At 33.2% G+C, this 19,931-nt stretch overlaps 2 protein-coding genes across 3 annotated transcripts in view; one reads left to right on the top strand and one right to left on the bottom strand.

The window, feature by feature from the left end:
- ida (anaphase promoting complex subunit 5 ida) overlaps positions 1–16,712 on the top strand; it is a 34,799-nt gene extending 18,087 nt beyond the window's left edge. The window contains exons 14-15 of one of the 2 annotated variants that reach the window (XM_090175609.1): positions 718–848; positions 16,178–16,712. In XM_090175609.1, the coding sequence (XP_090031735.1) occupies positions 718–834 (117 nt within the window). In that variant the 3' untranslated portion in view covers positions 835–848; positions 16,178–16,712. Of the gene's footprint in view, positions 1–717; positions 849–3,228; positions 3,374–16,177 lie in introns of those variants that run through there. The other variant, XM_090175610.1, reaches the window with a different exon arrangement.
- Positions 16,713–18,804: 2,092 nt separating this feature from the next.
- LOC149944129 (LIM/homeobox protein Lhx9-like) overlaps positions 18,805–19,931 on the bottom strand; it is a 35,893-nt gene continuing 34,766 nt past the window's right edge. The window contains exon 5 of the mRNA XM_090176289.1: positions 18,805–19,291. Coding sequence (XP_090032415.1) covers positions 18,956–19,291 — 336 coding nt within the window. The 3' untranslated portion in view covers positions 18,805–18,955. The remainder of the gene's footprint in view (positions 19,292–19,931) is intronic.

Here is a 19,931-nt window from a genome sequence, read left to right on the forward strand (position 1 = left end):
CCGATAAATTAATAATTATTGGTAATCTGATAAATTAATGGAAATCATTGATAAATTAATGGAAATCATTGATAAATTAATGGAAATCATTGATAAATTAATGGAAATCATTGATAAATTAATGGAAATCATTGATAAATTAATGGAAACCATTGATAAATTAATGGAAATCATTGATAAATTAATGGAAATCATTGATAAATTAATGGAAATCATTGATAAATTAATGGAAATCATTGATAAATTAATGGAAATCATTGATAAATTAATGGAAATCATTGATAAATTAATGGAAATCATTGATAAATTAATGGAAATCATTGATAAATTAGTGGAAATCATTGATAAATTAATGGAAACCATTGATAAATTAATGGAAATCATTGATAAATTAATGGAAATCATTGATAAATTAATGGAAATCACCGATAAATCAATAATTAGTGGAAATCACCGATAAATTAATAATTATTGGTAATATGATAAATTAATGGAAATCATTGATAAATTAATGGAAATCATTGATAAATTAGTGGAAATCATTGATAAATCGAAATAATTTAGAAATTAGTGGAAATCATTGATAAATCGAAATAATTTAGAAATTAGTGGAAATAATTGAGGCTCTTTGAGAATTTTTCAAATGATATTGTGGCCCTGTAAAATTTTCCTTAAAGTTTATTTAGAATGTTAAAAATTAATTTTAATAACATTCAGGCACTATTCTACAACGAATTGGGAGACTTAAAAAGTAGGAATCAATGTTCAGTGACGTACCGCAAACTAGAGGAAAAAGACCGTAACTTCGAAAGCGACGCTCTGTTAGTACCCTGAAGATCTTTACAGAGGTATTTATTCAACCCTACACTTTAATGTACACAAAGATAAATATTATATTGTATTTACATACCGGTAAAGCTATACGCAGGATAATTTTTACCAGAAGTTTATTAGATTTAATATGAGATAAGTACCAATCTAGTCCATTAAAATGAAACGTGTATCTTCGCAGATACGTTGATTCCTTTTGGCGTCATTTTCCCGCCAAATCATTACACCACGTAGGGTAATTTACATAATTAACGACCGAAAACTATCGCTACGCCTCCTTTGGTTCGCCATTGAAACCTAGGTAGGTAGCGGCTAAAGCAGGCGCTATTAGTTTTTCTACATCGTTATTCGTAAATTTGACTTCATGATACTTGCATTTTAATATAATTTTTGCATCGTTCGCTTATATTTTGATAAGTTTATTTAAAAAGTTCTTATTAATTTTTATTTGGCTGTAGCAGACGCTAGATCATAGGCGCCACCTAATAATAATAATAATAATCAGCTAGTCTAATACCCAAGGCACCATAATTATAATAATCAGCTAGTCTAATACCCAAAGCACCATAATTATAATAATCAGCTAGTCTAATACCCAAGGCACCATAATTATAATAATCAGCTAGTCTAATACCCAAAGCACCATAATTATAATAATCAGCTAGTCTAATACCCAAAGCACCATAGTTATAATCAGCTAGTCTAATATCACCCAAGGCACCATAATTATAATAATCAGCTAGTCTAATACTCAAAGCACCATAATTATAATCAGCTAGTCTAATATCACCCAAGGCACCATAATTATTTTAATCAGCTAGTCTAATACCCAAAGTCCCATAAATATTTTAATCAGCTAGTCTAATACCCAAAGCACCATAATTATAATCAGCTAGTCTAATATCACCCAAGGCACCATAATTATTTTAATCAGCTAGTTTAATACCCAAAGCCCTATAAATATTTTCAGCTAGTCTAATACCCAAAGCACCACCCTAAACCCAAGAGTCATCTAGCGCCTTTTATTGCCTTTAAACAGGTGGTTACAATGCTTGCGCCGTTACGCCCCCTAGAGTCGTTTCGGTCGCGAATTGATAAAGCATATTTTTCCGATTAAATAGTATTAGAAAATCAATGCTTGTCGAATTTCGCGCCGCACTATTTTTTTCTTGCCAAACTTATTTTGAAAAATCAACGAGAGCTTGCGTAGGTACACGTCTCAAGCTGGATAGGTAGAGGAATACTTATCTCGTAAAATATATGTTATATACTTCTGATTTAACATATAAGTTGGGTTTCGACCAAGTTAGAAATGGCAATTCCTTTTAGATTGTCCGGTGTGGCGCATGTAGCTTTGTCAAAATCATTGGCAAATGATGAGGTTTTAATCGCTGTAATGAGCCATTTCATATTGCAGTCGCAATTCAAGGGGTTTCCTAAAAATAAAGTTCTTATTAGTGTAATCATAAGTAACATAATCATTCATAAGTATGCCATAAAAGCATTGAAACCTTGTTCACGGGATATGACGTAAATTACGTCACTTACAACTCCGTGACGACATAGGCGTCATCAACTTTACTGATGGGAAACGGAAGTTAGTGATAATTCCTCGCGCGTTTCTGGCTTTGCCCATGTCAAGTTTAGCTCGTGCCTCGCGATCACATGATTTCATTTCCATGGTAACCTTTTCAATAGCTCAAGGATTATAAGCATTTTTTCATTTTTGGGTCCGCTCAATGTTTGTTCCGCGTGAAACAAGGTCTCATTGAATTTTTTTTCAATGTAAATATTATACAGAGGCATACTTATGTGTAATTATGTTACATATGGTATAATCATAAGTAACATAATAACGCAAGTATAACACTGAACAATTTTTTCTCTCTTTGCTGGCGAAATTACTGCCAAGTTAGTTTGATGGCTATAAATAATTAACTAAAATAATCGTAAAGAACTTGGCGTTGTGAGAATAGGAAGTGTCATACTTATGTGTATTATATTACTTATGGTATAATTTATAAGTTATTTAAAGCAAGTGGCGGCTCTAAAAAAAAAGTTAAAAAAAGTTTACAATAATGCTTCTAAAAGCGCTTCTAGGTGGCAGCACGTTCCGGGGACTTCAAGCAAAGGCGAGTTGTCAGCGATCTATTGGCTTCTCGAAACCACGTGTTTAATAAGTTAATAGTCACGTGATTCCGAAAAGCCAATCAACGCGAGAAGCTCCCAATTTGCCACACCTTTTAGGCTAGATTTTGATGCTTACTCAACTTGTTTTGATAAATACGCTAACGACATCTAGTGCGAGCAAATGCAACTAGACAGGAGCCGCCACTTGCTTAATTAGAGTCTTAGTGTTACCATTGATGTTTAGTGACTCTAGCTTATTCCAAATAGGTTTGAACACATCCTCGGGCAGATTTTTAATGTTATTGTAGCTGATATCCACCTTTTTCAAAGCCGCCATGTTAGTAAACACATCCATTGGTAGCACATCTATTAAGTTCTTCCTAACATTCAGAACAATTTTTATTTGTGAAATAAATTTTGCAAAGCGTTCTAGAGTTTTGAACGACCAACGTTATAGTGTTAAAATTATAAATGCTGAATATTATTAAAAAAAAATTTGCTCAAACAAAAATTGGTTTAAATTGAACGAGATACATTTGTAGGGCTGTGCGAGTAGTGGTTTTAGGCAATCGAGTCGGGTATCGAGTACGAATTTTTTTCATCGAGTATTCGAGTCGAGTAATAGGGACTTGGCAGTGCTACGTCACAGTTTTTTTTCAATAGTTTTTATCGTGGGGAGAAAAATATGACCACAATGGCGGCCATGGCCAAAGCTACGGAGTGCCAAGTTTCTATATTGAAGTCGAGTTGAGTATTCGAGTACTTGATTAAGGGATAAGTTTCTCTTATTCGAGTCAAGAAATTCAGAAAAAACCTCGAGTAATATTTTTAACGAGTCGGGTTATCGAGCATACTGTATTAGGAGCTGGTTTTATTCGGGTGATTAGGAAATTAAATTGAGAATGAGTATTAACTAACTTTCAATGCTGAAAAATATTCCTTCAATTTAAATGAACCACAGTTTCCACAACTTTAGTAACCCTATAGTGACTAGTGGGATATTAAAGACTAGTATACTAGCCTACTCGCATAGTTATAGTAATTAATAGTAAAATAACAATACAATATACATTTTTTAAATTATTAATGAACCATCTGTCCGTATATTGCTTAGGAAGTTAAGACACTTAAGTTCTAACGCCGGCCGACCTCCCAACTCGTGAAGTGGCACACCAAACCAAACTTAATAACATTGTTTGAAGAAAAACCACGCAGGCGCACTGCGTATTAAAAACCGTGGTCCCACCCCCAAGGTCATTCAAGGCATTTGTGGTTTCTACGTCTGGTAGTTACCGTTTAGTATTTCCACCCCAAAAATTTGCAAAAACCCCTCTTTGAACTTACAAGGAGAGTACCCGAGGTGTTTATTGCAGAATGTTTTCAAAGTCGGCCGTAATGTGGACCTATATGAGAGATTAAATTTCCCAAAAGGAGACGTTGCACTACCCATTCGATTTGCCATGGCAACCGAAAATGTTTTTGACTACTTATAACAAAAAAATCTCCGTTTAAAAAAGCATGGGATTTTCTCGGTTTCACAGGGTCCCAGCTACGAAAATTTTAAAAAAAAATTAAAATAACGAAATGGGTATTGTGTACCACATTTAGGTAAATTTCATCATTTTTGGGTTAATTGGAACAATTTTGAGGTAAATTTGTAACAATTTTTGGGTAAAATAAGGAAAATTTTTTATTTTTGTTTAAAGTGGTCAAATTATCACCGAACTGATTTTCAGAGTTGTCGGGCAAGCTAGGTTTAACTACTCACAAGGAGAGTACCCGAGGTGTTTATTGCCGATTTTGTTCAAAGTCGGCTATAATGTAGACCTATTTCCCAAAAGGAGACGTTGCACTACCCATTCGATTTGACATGGCCACCGAAAATGTTTTTGACCACTTAAAACAAAAATAAGATTTTTTCCTCATTTTACCCAAAAATGTTCCAATTTACCCAAACTTGATGAAATTTACCTAAATGTGGTCCAAATTACCCATTTTGTGATTTTAAATTTTTTCGTAGGTGAAACCGTGAAAATCCCATGCTTTTTGAAATGAAGATTTTTTGTTTTAAGTGGTCAAAACCATTTTCGGTTGAATGGGTAGCGCAACGTCTCCTTTCGGGAATTTTCATATCTCATATAGGTCTACATTACTCCCGACTTTGAACCAAATCGGCAATAAACACCTCGGGTACTCTCCTTGTTAGTATTACTTCAAGTATAGGGCTCCCACGAAGTCCTTAAAATACCCAAAAGTCCTTAATTTTCTTCAAGGTCCCTAATGTACCCTGATATCAGGATTTGATCCCTAAAGTCCCCTATTTTCATGAAATTCAAGGAAATCATCGTAGGCGTAAAATATATTTATACATCTGCTCAAGGACTGTTTACAAAATTTAGTCAAATCTGAGGATTAACGATAAAATAGTTCTAATATAGTACATAAGATAGCGCCACAAGCTTAGTAACATTATTAAATTGTAAGACATAGCTTACCAAGTCAGTTTTAGAATAAAAATCTCATTTGGTTTTACATTCGTCCCTATTTGGTTCCAGTTCGGAGAATTTAACCCTAATTTTGTTGCTAAAAGTACCTATTTTCAAAATTGACATAATTCCCAAAAGTGTGCAAGTTCCTAGACTTTCGAATGCTAAAGGTTTACTGAATGCCGCTATCGAGATAGACCACATAGAAGGCTAGGTTGGGATGGACAGTGCACAATTTTTCAGGTTTGTTCTTTCGTGTTTCGTATTAAAACGAAGATAGATGGCAGTAGCGTTTTCGTCGAGTGGCCAAAAATCCAAACGCCTCTAGCATGGACCAAGAATCTAAGGGGACTCGCTGTTCACGCTTTAAAACGCACGCGTTAATACTGGGAATAGGAAAATCACGGTTAATTTTAATTCAATGTGGACAAACTTGGCGTCGCTGAGATCGATTTCCGGCGTAGTTTCGTAGAGAAGCTGGAGCGTTCAAGTTCAATTTCGACAAAATGGCGACGTTGTTGTCGGTTAAATGATGAGGTTTAGTAAGTTTTTGACATTTTATTTTGGAAATTGGTTCTTTCAAAGTTTAAGTAATGGTAATTAACCATTGTGTTGAGTAAAAATAACCAGTAAACCGCGTATGAATGAGGGTTTTTTTAATCAAATTAACTGGAATCCATTTCATTTCTAAACTTTAAAATTTTTATGAACTAAGCCTAATTTAACTTTCTCGCACGTACTGTCGCCTAAGCCCCGACTAAGATTATCGTAGTGATAGTTGAACAGAATTCTTGAGGCGCTCCAAAGCGGCTGGTGTACCTCAGTAAGCCTTCCGATTTAGGTCACGCCTACCGTGTCAAAATATCGGGAACAGTGAGTCCCCATAGATTCTTGGTCCATACCTCTAGCCTTCTTCAGTGCTTCCTTAGTTCTCGATGCCCTCACCAGGTGGCATTATTTATAATTTTTAACTTCTTTCCACTCCCCTTTTTTAATCGCTCGTAACATTTATTAAAAAAAGGTTCGATTGACACACTTTTGGTAATTATGTCACTTTTCCAATTTTTTTTTAAGATTTGGGTGGGTGCAATGCAAGTCGGAGCTTGGCGAGAATGTCCATGTTGAAAAAAGGTTTCGTTGGGAATTAGCATTAAAACAATAGGAAGTGTCATACTTAATTTTATTATGTTACTTATGGTCGAACCATAAGCCTATCATAAGGTCGCCATAAGTAAAGGTCTAGCATAGAGCCCCATTTTTACGGCATTGTCCTGGAGAGAAGAAAATGAACGTACGACGATCGGGGAGTAGCGACATCTTCTTTTTCAAAATTTCTACATCTAAAATATAGACGGTAAAATAAAGGGGGGTGGAATTTTAAACCGTCATTGCCACTTAAAAACTGGACACTAGCCAGGGAGGGAACACCGGATTGGTTGGTATTGGAGCATGCGCAGAGACCAATTTTTAACTGTCGCGAGTAACAAATATCTAAATCGTGATTCTTCGTAGAGCACGTGGCGCCATCTAAGTAAACTGACCATTATATTTCGGGAATAAAAGCTAGACCAAATGGTTGTTTAACTGTAAATTTACCTATAACTTGAATTCTTTAAATTAAAATACAAATTATTAATTGAGATCAATCGTAATAGACGAGAAAAACGATTGAAATGACTTCAGTGACAATTAAAGTCTCGAAGTGGGGAGGCTGGCAGCCATACTGTCACGAAACGTTTCCCCTTTTTTCCTACCCCCAAATTCAAAAACCCTTCCGAGGCTGGGAAGCCGTTGGAATTTATTTTACCGTCTAATACTTGGTAGAGCAGCCACCTTGGATTAATAATAGAAGCTAACGCGTTAGCTTCTATTATTAATCCAAGCAGCCACGCTCCAAGTTTCGTAAAAATGCTCGCCGCACGCTCGGGTTGATAAATTCCACACAAAACGCGTCTAAATATCAAATTTGAAAAATAAATACCTTCAGAAACACAACTCTTATTTCTAATAGCCAGTTTTAGGTTCTGATTAATCATTTTGCAAAGATAAGTGTTCATTTTAAGTTTTAAAGTGATAAAATTGCGAATAAGCCTTGGCTACGGTGCTAAGGGCTCGTGGCAGAGATTAAAAACGTTCGCGCACGGCTTGTGCGCATTCATAATGCTTTTCGCGAAATTTATTTCAGAAATCCATAGTTGAGGACGTTACCACTAACGGGTATGTGATCGTCAAAAATTTGGCTTTTATGGAATTGGAAACAACGCTAAAAATCGTCATCAACACTGTCATTATCCCTAAATATAAATGAAAACAGTCTTTGACTAACTGAAACAGGGTTGCCAAACGTCAGCGAATAGTCAGGGTATTTAAAAATGGCCCTAAAAATCCGGGAAAGGTCAGGGAATACAATTTTATCTTGACACTTTTTTAAGGTAATTTTTCTCTAGATCTATGACAAATTCGAAAATTATAATTTATTTCCTGGAAAGTTTGGCAAATATTTTAATTTTCAATAATCTTTTTACCGAAATATAAGTCCATTTAAATTTATTAACTTCTGATAAAAGTTAAATATATAATTAAAATATTGGACTTAAAAAGTCAGAGAATTTGAATATCAAAATTTTGTGGCAACTCGGTGAAATGCAGGTAACTTCTTTGCGAACTTTTAGGTGAGGGGGAAATAACTTGAGTAATCTGGTGTACACTCGTTAGGTAATCCCTCGGGTAATCCCGGGAGGAACTAGTAATATCCGTAATTTCATAATAATATCCGTAATTTCATAATAATATCCGTAATTTCATAATAATATCCGTAATTTCATAATAATATCCGTAATTTCATAATAATATCCGTAATTTCATAATAATATCCGTAATTTCATAATAATATCCGTAATTTCATAATAATATCCGTAATTTCATAATAATATCCGTAATTTCATAATAATATCCGTAATTTCATAATAATATCCGTAATTTCATAATAATATCCGTAATTTCATAATATCCGTAATTTCATAATATCCGTAATTTCATAATATCCGTAATTTCATAATATCCGTAATTTCATAATAATATCCGTAATTCCAAAATAATATCCGTAATTCCAAAATAATATCCGTAATTCCAAAATAATATCCGTAATTCCAAAATAATATCCGTAATTTCATAATAATATCCGTAATTTCATAATAATATCCGTAATTTCATAATAATATCCGTAATTTCATAATAATATCCGTAATTTCATAATAATATCCGTAATTTCATAATAATATCCGTAATTTCATAATATCCGTAATTTCATAATATCCGTAATTTCATAATATCCGTAATTTCATAATAATATCCGTAATTCCAAAATAATATCCGTAATTCCAAAATAATATCCGTAATTCCAAAATAATATCCGTAATTCCAAAATAATATCCGTAATTCCAAAATAATATCCGTAATTTCATAATAATATCCGTAATTTCATAATAATATCCGTAATTTCATAATAATATCCGTAATTTCATAATAATATCCGTAATTTCATAATAATATCCGTAATTTCATAATATCCGTAATTTCATAATATCCGTAATTCCAAAATAATATCCGTATTTCCAAAATAATATCCGTAATTCCAAAATAATATTTCTAATTTCATAATAATATCCGTAATTTCATAATAATATCCGTAATTTCATAATAATATCCGTAATTTCATAATAATATCATTAATTTCATAATAATATCCGTAATTTCATAATAATATCATTAATTTCATAATAATATCCGTAATTTCATAATAATATCCGTAATTTCATAATAATATCATTAATTTCATAATAATATCCGTAATTTCATAATAATATCCGTAATTTCATAATAATATCCGTAATTTCATAATAATATCCGTAATTTCATAATAATATCCGTAATTTCATAATAATATCATTAATTTCATAATAATATCCGTAATTTCATAATAATATCCGTAATTTCATAATAATATCCGTAATTTCATAATAATATCCGTAATTTCATAATAATATCATTAATTTCATAATAATATCCGTAATTTCATAATAATATCATTAATTTCATAATAATATCCGTAATTTCATAATAATATCCGTAATTTCATAATAATATCCGTAATTTCATAATAATATCATTAATTTCATAATAATATCCGTAATTTCATAATAATATCCGTAATTTCATAATAATATCATTAATTTCATAATAATATCCGTAATTTCATAATAATATCCGTAATTTCATAATAATATCATTAATTTCATAATAATATCATTAATTTCATAATAATATCATTAATTTCATAATAATATCCGTAATTTCATAATAATATCATTAATTTCATAATAATATCCGTAATTTCATAATAATATCCGTAATTTCATAGTAATATCCGTAATTTCATAATAAAATACGTAATTTCATAATAATATCATTAATTTCATAATAATATCCGTAATTTCATAATAATATCCGTAATTTCATAATAATATCATTAATTTCATAATAATATCCGTAATTTCATAATAATATCCGTAATTTCATAATATCCGTAATTTCATAATATCCGTAATTTCATAATAATATCCGTAATTCCAAAATAATATCCGTAATTTCATAATAATATCCGTAATTTCATAATAATATCCGTAATTTCATAATAATATCATTAATTTCATAATAATATCCGTAATTTCATAATAATATCATTAATTTCATAATAATATCCGTAATTTCATAATAATATCCGTAATTTCATAATAATATCCGTAATTTCATAATAATATCATTAATTTCATAATAATATCCGTAATTCCAAAATAATATCCGTAATTTCATAATAATATCCGTAATTTCATAATAATATCATTAATTTCATAATAATATCCGTAATTTCATAATAATATCATTAATTTCATAATAATATCCGTAATTTCATAATAATATCCGTAATTTCATAATAATATCCGTAATTTCATAATAATATCATTAATTTCATAATAATATCCGTAATTTCATAATAATATCATTAATTTCATAATAATATCCGTAATTTCATAATAATATCCGTAATTTCATAATAATATCATTAATTTCATAATAATATCCGTAATTTCATAATAATATCCGTAATTTCATAATAATATCCGTAATTTCATAATAATATCCGTAATTTCATAATAATATCCGTAATTTCATAATAATCTCAAGAAATATCAGTAATCTCTAGTAATCATAATGAATCAAACGTAATATCAGTAATATCCAATAATCATAATGAATCAAACGTAATATCAGTAATATCCAATAATCATAATGAATCAAACGTAATATCAGTAATATCCAATAATCATAATGAATCAAACGTAATATCAGTAATATCCAATAATCATAATGAATCAAACGTAATATCAGTAATATCCAATAATCATAATGAATCAAACGTAATATCAGTAATATCCAATAATCATAATGAATCAAACGTAATATCAGTAATATCCAATAATCATAATGAATCAAACGTAATATCAGTAATATCCAATAATCATAATGAATCAAACGTAATATCAGTAATATCCAATAATCATAATGAATCAAACGTAATATCAGTAATATTAATGAGTCTCGCGTAATATTAGTAATCTTCAGTAATCTCGCGTAATCTCATAATTAGCTCCAATAATATTATTTGGATTACTCGAAATAAGTAATCCCGCGTAATTTTTTGTAATCTGTAATTTATTAAGTAATCTCTTGAAATATGTAATCTGGTGTACACATTTTCAGCGAGTTATTTCCCGCTCGCTTTTAGGTACACGCGACCGTTGCGACGTGGTCGTTCAAACTTCTATGGCGCTCTGCTTAACCTGTCAATTGGTAAATTATCGGAAATAAATACTTGAGGTCAAATAATTCCAAATTATTAGCTGTAGCCGGTAGCAAACTTCGTGAGAAAGTCTTCAAACTATTCGACGACAATCTCAATTCCATAATATTCTCGAAACTAGCGAAAGCTTTATCTTCGATATAATCGATATTGGCGAAACACAAAGAGATATTCTCCAATTTCCCATTCGCAATATTGCCAAAAGCGATTGGAACTTTATTAACGGGACTACTTAGAATTTTCAAAACACGGAGCTGTTCCGTCAATTTTAACAGTTCCCAATTCCACGAATTAAATTCGTAGCCCATAAAAACGCCCAAACTTTTTAAACAATTGGTTGAAGGACCGGATGGAAATGGTGTTCCACTGGTGGATAAACTTTTCAAATTTCCTCGGAAGATTTGTAGTTCCTGTACGGTAAAATATTTGGTTTTAAAACAAGTGGCGGCTGTATCAAAAAAATTAAAAAAAATTCAAAAAATGCTTCTAGATGGCAGCACCTTACGGGGATTTAAAGCAAAGGTGGGTTGTCCGCGATCTATTGGCTTCCCGAAACCACGTGTTTAATAAGCTAAAAATCACGTAATTCCGAAAAGCCAATCAACGCGAGAAGCTCCCAATTGGCCACACCTTTTAGGCTAGATTTTGATGCTCACTCAACTTGTTTTGATTAATACACTAACGACATCTAGAGGGAGCGAATGTAACTAGACAGGAGCGAGTTGTCCGTGATCTATTGGCTTCCTGAAACACGGCCATCTTTGATCACGCGCTGTTCGCGCTACAGCAGCCAACCTAATCGCTTTATTTTCATGAACAAGGATTTTCCCGCTTGATTCATTTTGGCTCTCCAACCTCACCGATTTTTTATATTGGCTTCAATACCAAAAGAGTGTTATTAACGCGTCTTATAGGCTTAATTTTAAATATCACATTTATATCGGCAACTTTTGCAATTAAATGGTAATAATACATGTTAATTTATTAATATTTACTAGTTTTTTCCTAGGTAATTGCGTAAAAATGACAATAATAAAATTTTAATATGAATAAGTTGGAATTCCCCGCCTTTGGTCTGTATAAAAAAAACTATTCAAACAAAATATTCCGCTTAGGGGCGTTCAACTCATACAGATGTCTTTGGCTCGTAGGTTAACATAGAAACTTCAACGAATGGGTTGGCCGCTATAGCGCGAACAGCGCGTGATCAAAGTTGGCCGTGCCCGAGATCAAATGTTTAAGAAGTTAATAATCAAGTGATTCCGAAAACCAAACAACGTGAGAAGTTCGCAATTGGCCACACCTTTTAGGCTACATTTTGATGCTTACTCAACTTGTTTTGATAAGTACGCTAACGACATCTAGTGCGAGCAAATGCAACTAGACAGGTGCCGCCACTAGCTTTAATGTTTAAGGTGCGTTCAGACTATACAACCTTTAAAGACCAACTAGCTTGAACACCAAATTCGTAGAATAATTAGCAGTTGACTAACCAGCGTGAACAGCAAACGGTGGAACAACGTATTTCAGGTAGCTGACTGATTTTTGAGTGTACAATTTGAAATTTGAAATTTTTTACTCTAATGGCAACCGAAAACTATCGCTACGCCCCATTTGGTTCGCCATTGAAACCTAGATATGTAGTGGCTAAAGCAGACGCTATTAGTTTTTCCTCATCGTTATTCGTAAATTTGACTTTATAAATAATGATACTTGCATTTTAATATAATTTTTGCATCGTTTGCTTATATTTTGATAAATTTATTTAAGAAAAACGTTCTTATGACTTTTTAATTTGTCTGTAGCAGAAGCTAGATCTTAGGCGCTACCTCGGAGATACCACCTAGACTCGTTTCGGGTATTAGCCTAGCTGATTATTTAATTATTGTAATTTTGACGGGCTAAATCTAATTTCTAAATATCAGTTTATTAGACGTGTTCTACTATCGCGTAGGGTGACCAACTAATTGGTACAACTAATTTGCCACCAATAAAATTGCATAGTCTAAACGGTACATTAATTAAAGAAAATTGTTAATTGAAGATTTGGTATTTTACCTGAACGCACACTTCTTGAAAAAGGTTCTCCGGTAAATGGTTGGTGTTGATGTCAAATATTTTGATACTCCCAACGGCGACATTGCGATATGTCTGTATCTGTTGCGCCAAACTCGGGGTATTGTTCAAAAAATTGCACTGCACGTGAATTCTATCTTGACAATGTTCGACGTAGCACGTGCAATCAGGGGTCAAGATCCCGTCTGGACACTTGACCCCGACGGTTAGTTGGTAGGCTCTCGCGAAGATGGCGACTAAGAGAAACACCTTCATCCTGCGGAAGTTTGAAAGGGAAATAGATTTTTAGCTTCGAATATTAGAATTTGCCAATTTGTTTTGAGTATCTGCTATATTTATTCAGTTATATTTGCTCAGATTGAGTCTTGAAATGTCTCGTGGGCAATGACGTTGTATTAAATATCCCGGGTTTATTGGAATGTTTATTTAGTTTTTTAAAGGCTAAATTGACCCAGATTTATAAGAATTGAACTCATTTCTTATTTATTCGACCCACAATTCCGATTTTTAAGAAATTTAAGGTTGGTTGCCATTCTTTATTCGATCAAAACGTCCTGTTTATTTTGCTAACGATTTGGAAGACGGTAGATGGCACCAGCTCGTCAGTAAATTGGTATTTTTAGATATATTGAGTCTTTAACTCGACCTAAATTCGATAGATGGCACCAGTGCTCCAACGAATTGGTTATTTAGAAATATTGAATCTTTAACTCGACTTAAATTCGATAGATGGCATCAGTGCTCCAACAAATTGTTATTTTTTAAAAAGTGGCTTTTTTCGAAATATAAATTTTTTTAACGTGACCTAAATTCGAAAGATGGCGCCAGTTTGCCAATTTCGAGAATCAAAATGTACTTTACCAAAGTTGAATGGTAAATAAAGTCCTGGTGTCGTAAGGTTATCGAAACTTTTCGGAGATCTTTGAAATTTCTTTAATCCCAAATCGCTTTTGGCGATAATGAATGTTCCATATTCGTCATTATCGACGCGAGAGTCGGGGACAGGCGTTCAAAATCCCCGCAGCTAATATTTATTGACTAATTTTCAAACGCTCTTTAATATTTTAGCTACTATAAAAAATATTAAAATAGAACAGTAGTATTTTACTATGAGCCAGTGTAAATACAGAAATAAGAAACCAAGATGGTAGAAATACCCTATGATGGGCATTTTTGTTAAACCGCCGCTCGCGCTCTTCTCTTGTCGCTCTATTTTGAGCGGTGAATTTGCGGTCTTTTCTTATCGCTCTTTTTTGAACGGTAAAATTTACGCTCCTCTCTTGTCGCTCTATTTTGAGCGGCGAAATTTGCGCTCCTCTCTTGTCGCTCTATTTTGAGCGGAGGAATTTGTGCTCCTCTCTTGTCGCTCTATTTTGAGCGGAGGAATTTGTGCTCCTCTCTTGTCGCTCTATTTTGAGCGGCGAAATTTGCGCTCCTCTCTTGTCGCTCTATTTTGAGCGGAGGAATTTGCGCTCCTCTCTTGTCGCTCTATTTTGAGCGGAGGAATTTGTGCTCCTCTCTTGTCGCTCTATTTTGAGCGGAGGAATTCGCGTTCCTCTCTGGTCGCTCTATTTTGAGCGGCGAAATTTGCGCTCCTCTCTTGTCGCTCTATTTTGAGCGGTGAAATTTGCGCTCCTCTCTTGTCGTTCTTAAATGTTACCGCTCAATTTCGTCCAAAATGACAAAACCGCTCAAAATCAGAGGAGTATGCCCATCACTGGAAAAAAGCTCGGAGGCGTTTGAAACAATTTTTTCCGTTCTTGAAAATCTAAATATCGAATTTCATTTTGGTCGTAAAAACGCTTGTCGTCACTTACATAAAAAGTGTCGTAGACGGCGACAACCCTAGTTGACAGTGGCTTTGACATACTAAATCCACCTATTCTCACTAGTACACCACTGACAACCGTGATTGTCCGAGATCCTTCTTACAAAACCGCTGTTGTAATAGTGAACCCCATAAATTATTTTAATAAGATATAATATTTTCTTATACTATAATAGACAGGTTAAGCCCGCACCAGAAAACGTGAACCGGGGAACTTGTAGGAGGTGCAGGCTGTACACACTAAGGTACGTCTACGCTCCTACAATTTCCCTCGACACGTTTTCGACGCCTGGGTTAACCTCTCTATTATGCAGGGTTCGTACACGACTTGGAAAAGTCAGGGAATTTGAAAATGGTTAAAAAAAATCAGGGGAAATCAGGGAATTTGAAAATGGTCTCTAAAAGTACCAGGGAAAATCAGGGAATTTGAAAATGGTCTAAAAGTACCAGGGAAAACAGGGAATTTGAAAATGGCCTCAAAAAGTCAGGGAATCAAGGAATTTGAAAATGGTCTCAAAAAGTCAGGGAAAATCAGGGAATTTGAAAATGGTCTCAAAAAGTCAGGGAAAAGTCAACGAATTTGAAAATGTTTAAAAAAAGTCAGGGAAAATCAGGGAATTGAAAATTTTTCCATAAAATCACGGAAAAGTCAGAAAAATAAAATTTTGAAAGATGTATTAAAAATACATATTAAATATTTAGCAAGATTTTACTTCAAACCTTTCATTTATTGGGAAAAATCAGGGAAATTAATTCCGAAAATTTCGTACGAACCCTGTTATAAATCCACAAGAAATACAATTGGTTATTTAAAACGTATAGTTTTTATTTTTTACAAGTTTTCTTCAAATGTACAAATGTCTTTTTCAATTCAGTCCGAATTGTTTTTATTTTTTCTATTTACAGATGAACAACGTCGGGAAAATAAAATTAACAAAGTTGATGTTCAGAGATCCTTTTTTTTCCAATGTGTGTAATTTTCATGTACAAAGTCAATGAATTCGATTTTCGCATTAATGGGAGATTCTGAAGCGTCGTTTTTTCTTAGACAAATAAACTAATGGACGCGGATCGTAACGAAATGAAATTTGTAACGCCCGCCAGCGCTCCTAGCGAGAGAATCGCGAAACGTTTCCGCCCTAACAAAAAACGTGCCTTAAATCGTTAGGCTTAATACGCTCCTAACGAGAAAATCTCGAAACGTTTCCACTCAAAATAAAAAGCAGGTGCGTATAAACGTTGGATGTCTAGCTAAACATATTTGTCCTAATTTTTTGGGTGAAATGTTTTGCAATATCGGACACCGTGGCGTTGCTCTATAAGAACCAAGTGCGTAATCTAGATTCGGGTCCAGTAGTTTATTTGTCTAAGGTTTTTGAGTATTACATATTTTAGCACAGTCAGATCTTACATATTTACAACTTTGGGGTCCTATTTGATTTGGGGATTAATTTTAAATTCAGTTTTGATTTAAATCGTTAATATTTTTACAAAACAATTATTGATTCAAATCAGATAAATCAATGAATTTATGAAAATGTACAAAATAGTTCCTTTAGCGAGGCCAATTCAAAGCAAACCAAATTAAAAAAGTCATTATATTTAAATAAGAATAATTATAGTTTTCGTTGCGGATACAAGATAAATATCAATAAATTGCATTAGAAAGTGGCGTTAAATTTTTAATTTAATAAAAAAAAATGCAAAGTCAATTTCTTTGTTGTTAAAATTAAACAAAATTCATTTTTTATTTAATTTTTAATTGGTCTATCAGGGTTACCGCCTTTTCCTGTTTACAATTTTATATCAAGGTAGTTTAAAATTTTATAATAACCGAAGTGCCAATTCTAACACGATCAAATTTAAATATAATAATAATTAAAGTTTAAAAATTAACGTTTTTTTTATATTCCCTGAGGTTGGTTTGAATTTTTTATCCAGTTCACGTAAGTGACGTATGTTTTTAACCCTAATAGACCATACAAACACTAGCTTATTGTCATTAAATGTAAAATTTCAATATAAATATACGAAGGTGTAGAGTAGGGGAGGGTAGTGATTGAAGTTTTGACCTTAATTGACATGAAACATTATTTTGTCGTTGCTAAGAATGCAGATTTCTATTTCCTAAATGTATATTGTCATTTTTGTAAAAGGGGTTTTTTGTAGCATTTAGGAACCTTGCTAAAATTTGCTACGCTTGCTGTAGAAATCCTTCAATTATGATATAGTTTGGTCGCTTATTTGATACGCTTTTTTTTGGCTAGTTAAGATTTAGGCGTTAAAATTATTTTTTATAGTTAATTTGACGTAATCGCGAAGTCGCCACACAGGGGTCAAATGGGGCACTTTTATGCCTGGTTAAGTTTGTTTTCGTAAAGTTTAGCACTAATTACCTGTCCAAACATTTGTAAATTTTACAAAGGTAGGTGTGCAAAACGCGCTTGCGTCAGAACAGTGAGGTTAAGAATAGACGAATACGTCAAGCGTATCAAACTTTTTCTGAGGCAATATATTTATGCTGACATTATGGAAGTAGAAGTGGTTAGGCCTAGCAAATGCGGAGAATAAGTTTAATATGTTTGACGTATATTCTACACGTATTGCACATTCTTAACCTCTATGCAAGATTTTTTTTTCTTCAATGGTAGTACTTTCTGGCCTCAAATTTGGCAGTTTTCGAAATTTGCAAAAATTTAATTTATTCATTGTTAATTTCTTTTAATATTCACGTAACCACTGGAAAGTTACCCTCAAAAAGGCAATTTTTTGTATTCATTATTTTTCTTAATATTACGATTAATATGCTAATATTTCTTATTAGAATTAATATGAAAATGTTTCCATATTTTATTCTTTATTTTTCTTTAATATTAGGATTAATATGCCAATTTTTAAAAAAAATATTCATTGTTTGGTTCTTTATATTAGGATTTCCATGACAATTTTTCTTATTTTTTATTATCATAATTTTTCCTCTATATTAAGATTAATATGTAAAATTTTATTAATTATTATTTTTTAATATTAGGATTCTTCTACCAATTTTACTTAATTTTTTATGATCATAATTTTTTCCTTAAAGGGAATATAACCTGCAAAGCAATCTTTATGGAAGACCCCTTTAATTTTTCAAGTTTCCCTGTACAGTGGCGCCAAACATTTTTAAAGCCAAAGGCAAGAGCGGCCAGAGTTTCAAACGTTGGTGTTCCACACCAAATACCTGAGGTTATATTCCCTTTAATATTAAGATTAATATGCCAATTTTTACTAACCTAATTTTTCTTTAATATTTGGATAAACATGCCAATTTTTGTAATTTGTAATCATTATATTTATCTTAATATTAGGATTTCTCTGGCAATTTTTTATTTTAATTCGGTCCGATGTAAGTGAACATAAATATAAAAATTAATAACGGCCCCATCAGCTCGCGTAGCACACCTCTTCCAGCAAATATTTTCAAACGGAAAATCACGAATTCGGTGAAGATACGATAAAATGCGTATGATAAGAAAAGAATATATCACCAGTCAGTCGCCTTATAGTCATGGAATAAGGGTCATTTTGCCTTCAATTCGCCGTTGGCGCCAACCTCGAAGGAGGACACGGCGCGCCGCCTGCCGACATTTCGTTGTAATACCGCTTCGCGTCGCCACTACAGTGTTAAGAGTTGAGCCCCAATCAGAAAAGTTCCTGGAAAGACGTCAACGGCATCGAGTCGGTGACGTGGTGGCCCATAAGAGAGCCGTTTCCGTTATAGTCCATGGAAGCCGCGTGGTGCGAGTGGGGCCCCGGGGTGTCCGGGCCCAGGCCCCCGCACGGCGCCGCCGGGCTCGCTTCCGAGAATGAGCTAGTGCCGCCCGGGCTCCCGGGCATGCCCGACATGGAGTGGTGGTGGTGGTGCATACCCGATTGGTGGCCGCCCGGGATGGAACCACCCTGAGAACCCTGCTGAGATCCGTCGCCCGATTTCAAGTTGTTCCGCCTCCATTTCGCCCTCGCGTTTTGGAACCACACCTGCAAATATGCAACAACAAGTTTTTATTACTTTCCATTTTTCAATTGCCTCTCTCAAACCACACGATATTTACTTCTTTGATGAACCACAAACTATTTGCGCATTTATGTAAAGTTATGCCATTTGTTCGACTTACATGCCATTTTGCGCAATTATACTGTAATTACATTTGCGCTCTAGAACCATATGCTATTTTGCGCAATTATATTGTTATGACATTTGCGCCCTAGAACCATATTTTGCGCAATTATATTGTAATGACATTTGCGCTCTAGAACCATATGCCATTTTGCGCGTTAATATTGTATTGGCATTGGTGCTCTAGAAACGTATGCAATTTTGTACATTATAGCGTAAAGCCCTTTGCTTTAGAACCACTTGCCATTTTGCGCATTTATATTGTTATGACATTTGCGCTCTAGAACCATTGGCCATTTTGCGCATTTATATCGTAGTAACCTTTGCGCTTTAGAACCATATGCCCTTTTGATAATCAACATTAACGTTAATAAGTCGAAATAGTGAAAGTTCATTAAAATCAACGCAAGTTACTGCGATTTATGGTTAAAAGTAACATAACAACCTCCGAATTACCATTTTTTAACAGTAAAATTTGAGACTAAAAATTTTGCCAACGCA

This window comes from Leiobunum rupestre, chromosome 5 (assembly GCF_980474605.1).
Source record: "Leiobunum rupestre chromosome 5, qqLeiRupe1.1.hap1, whole genome shotgun sequence".
NCBI lineage: Eukaryota > Metazoa > Arthropoda > Arachnida > Opiliones > Sclerosomatidae > Leiobunum > Leiobunum rupestre.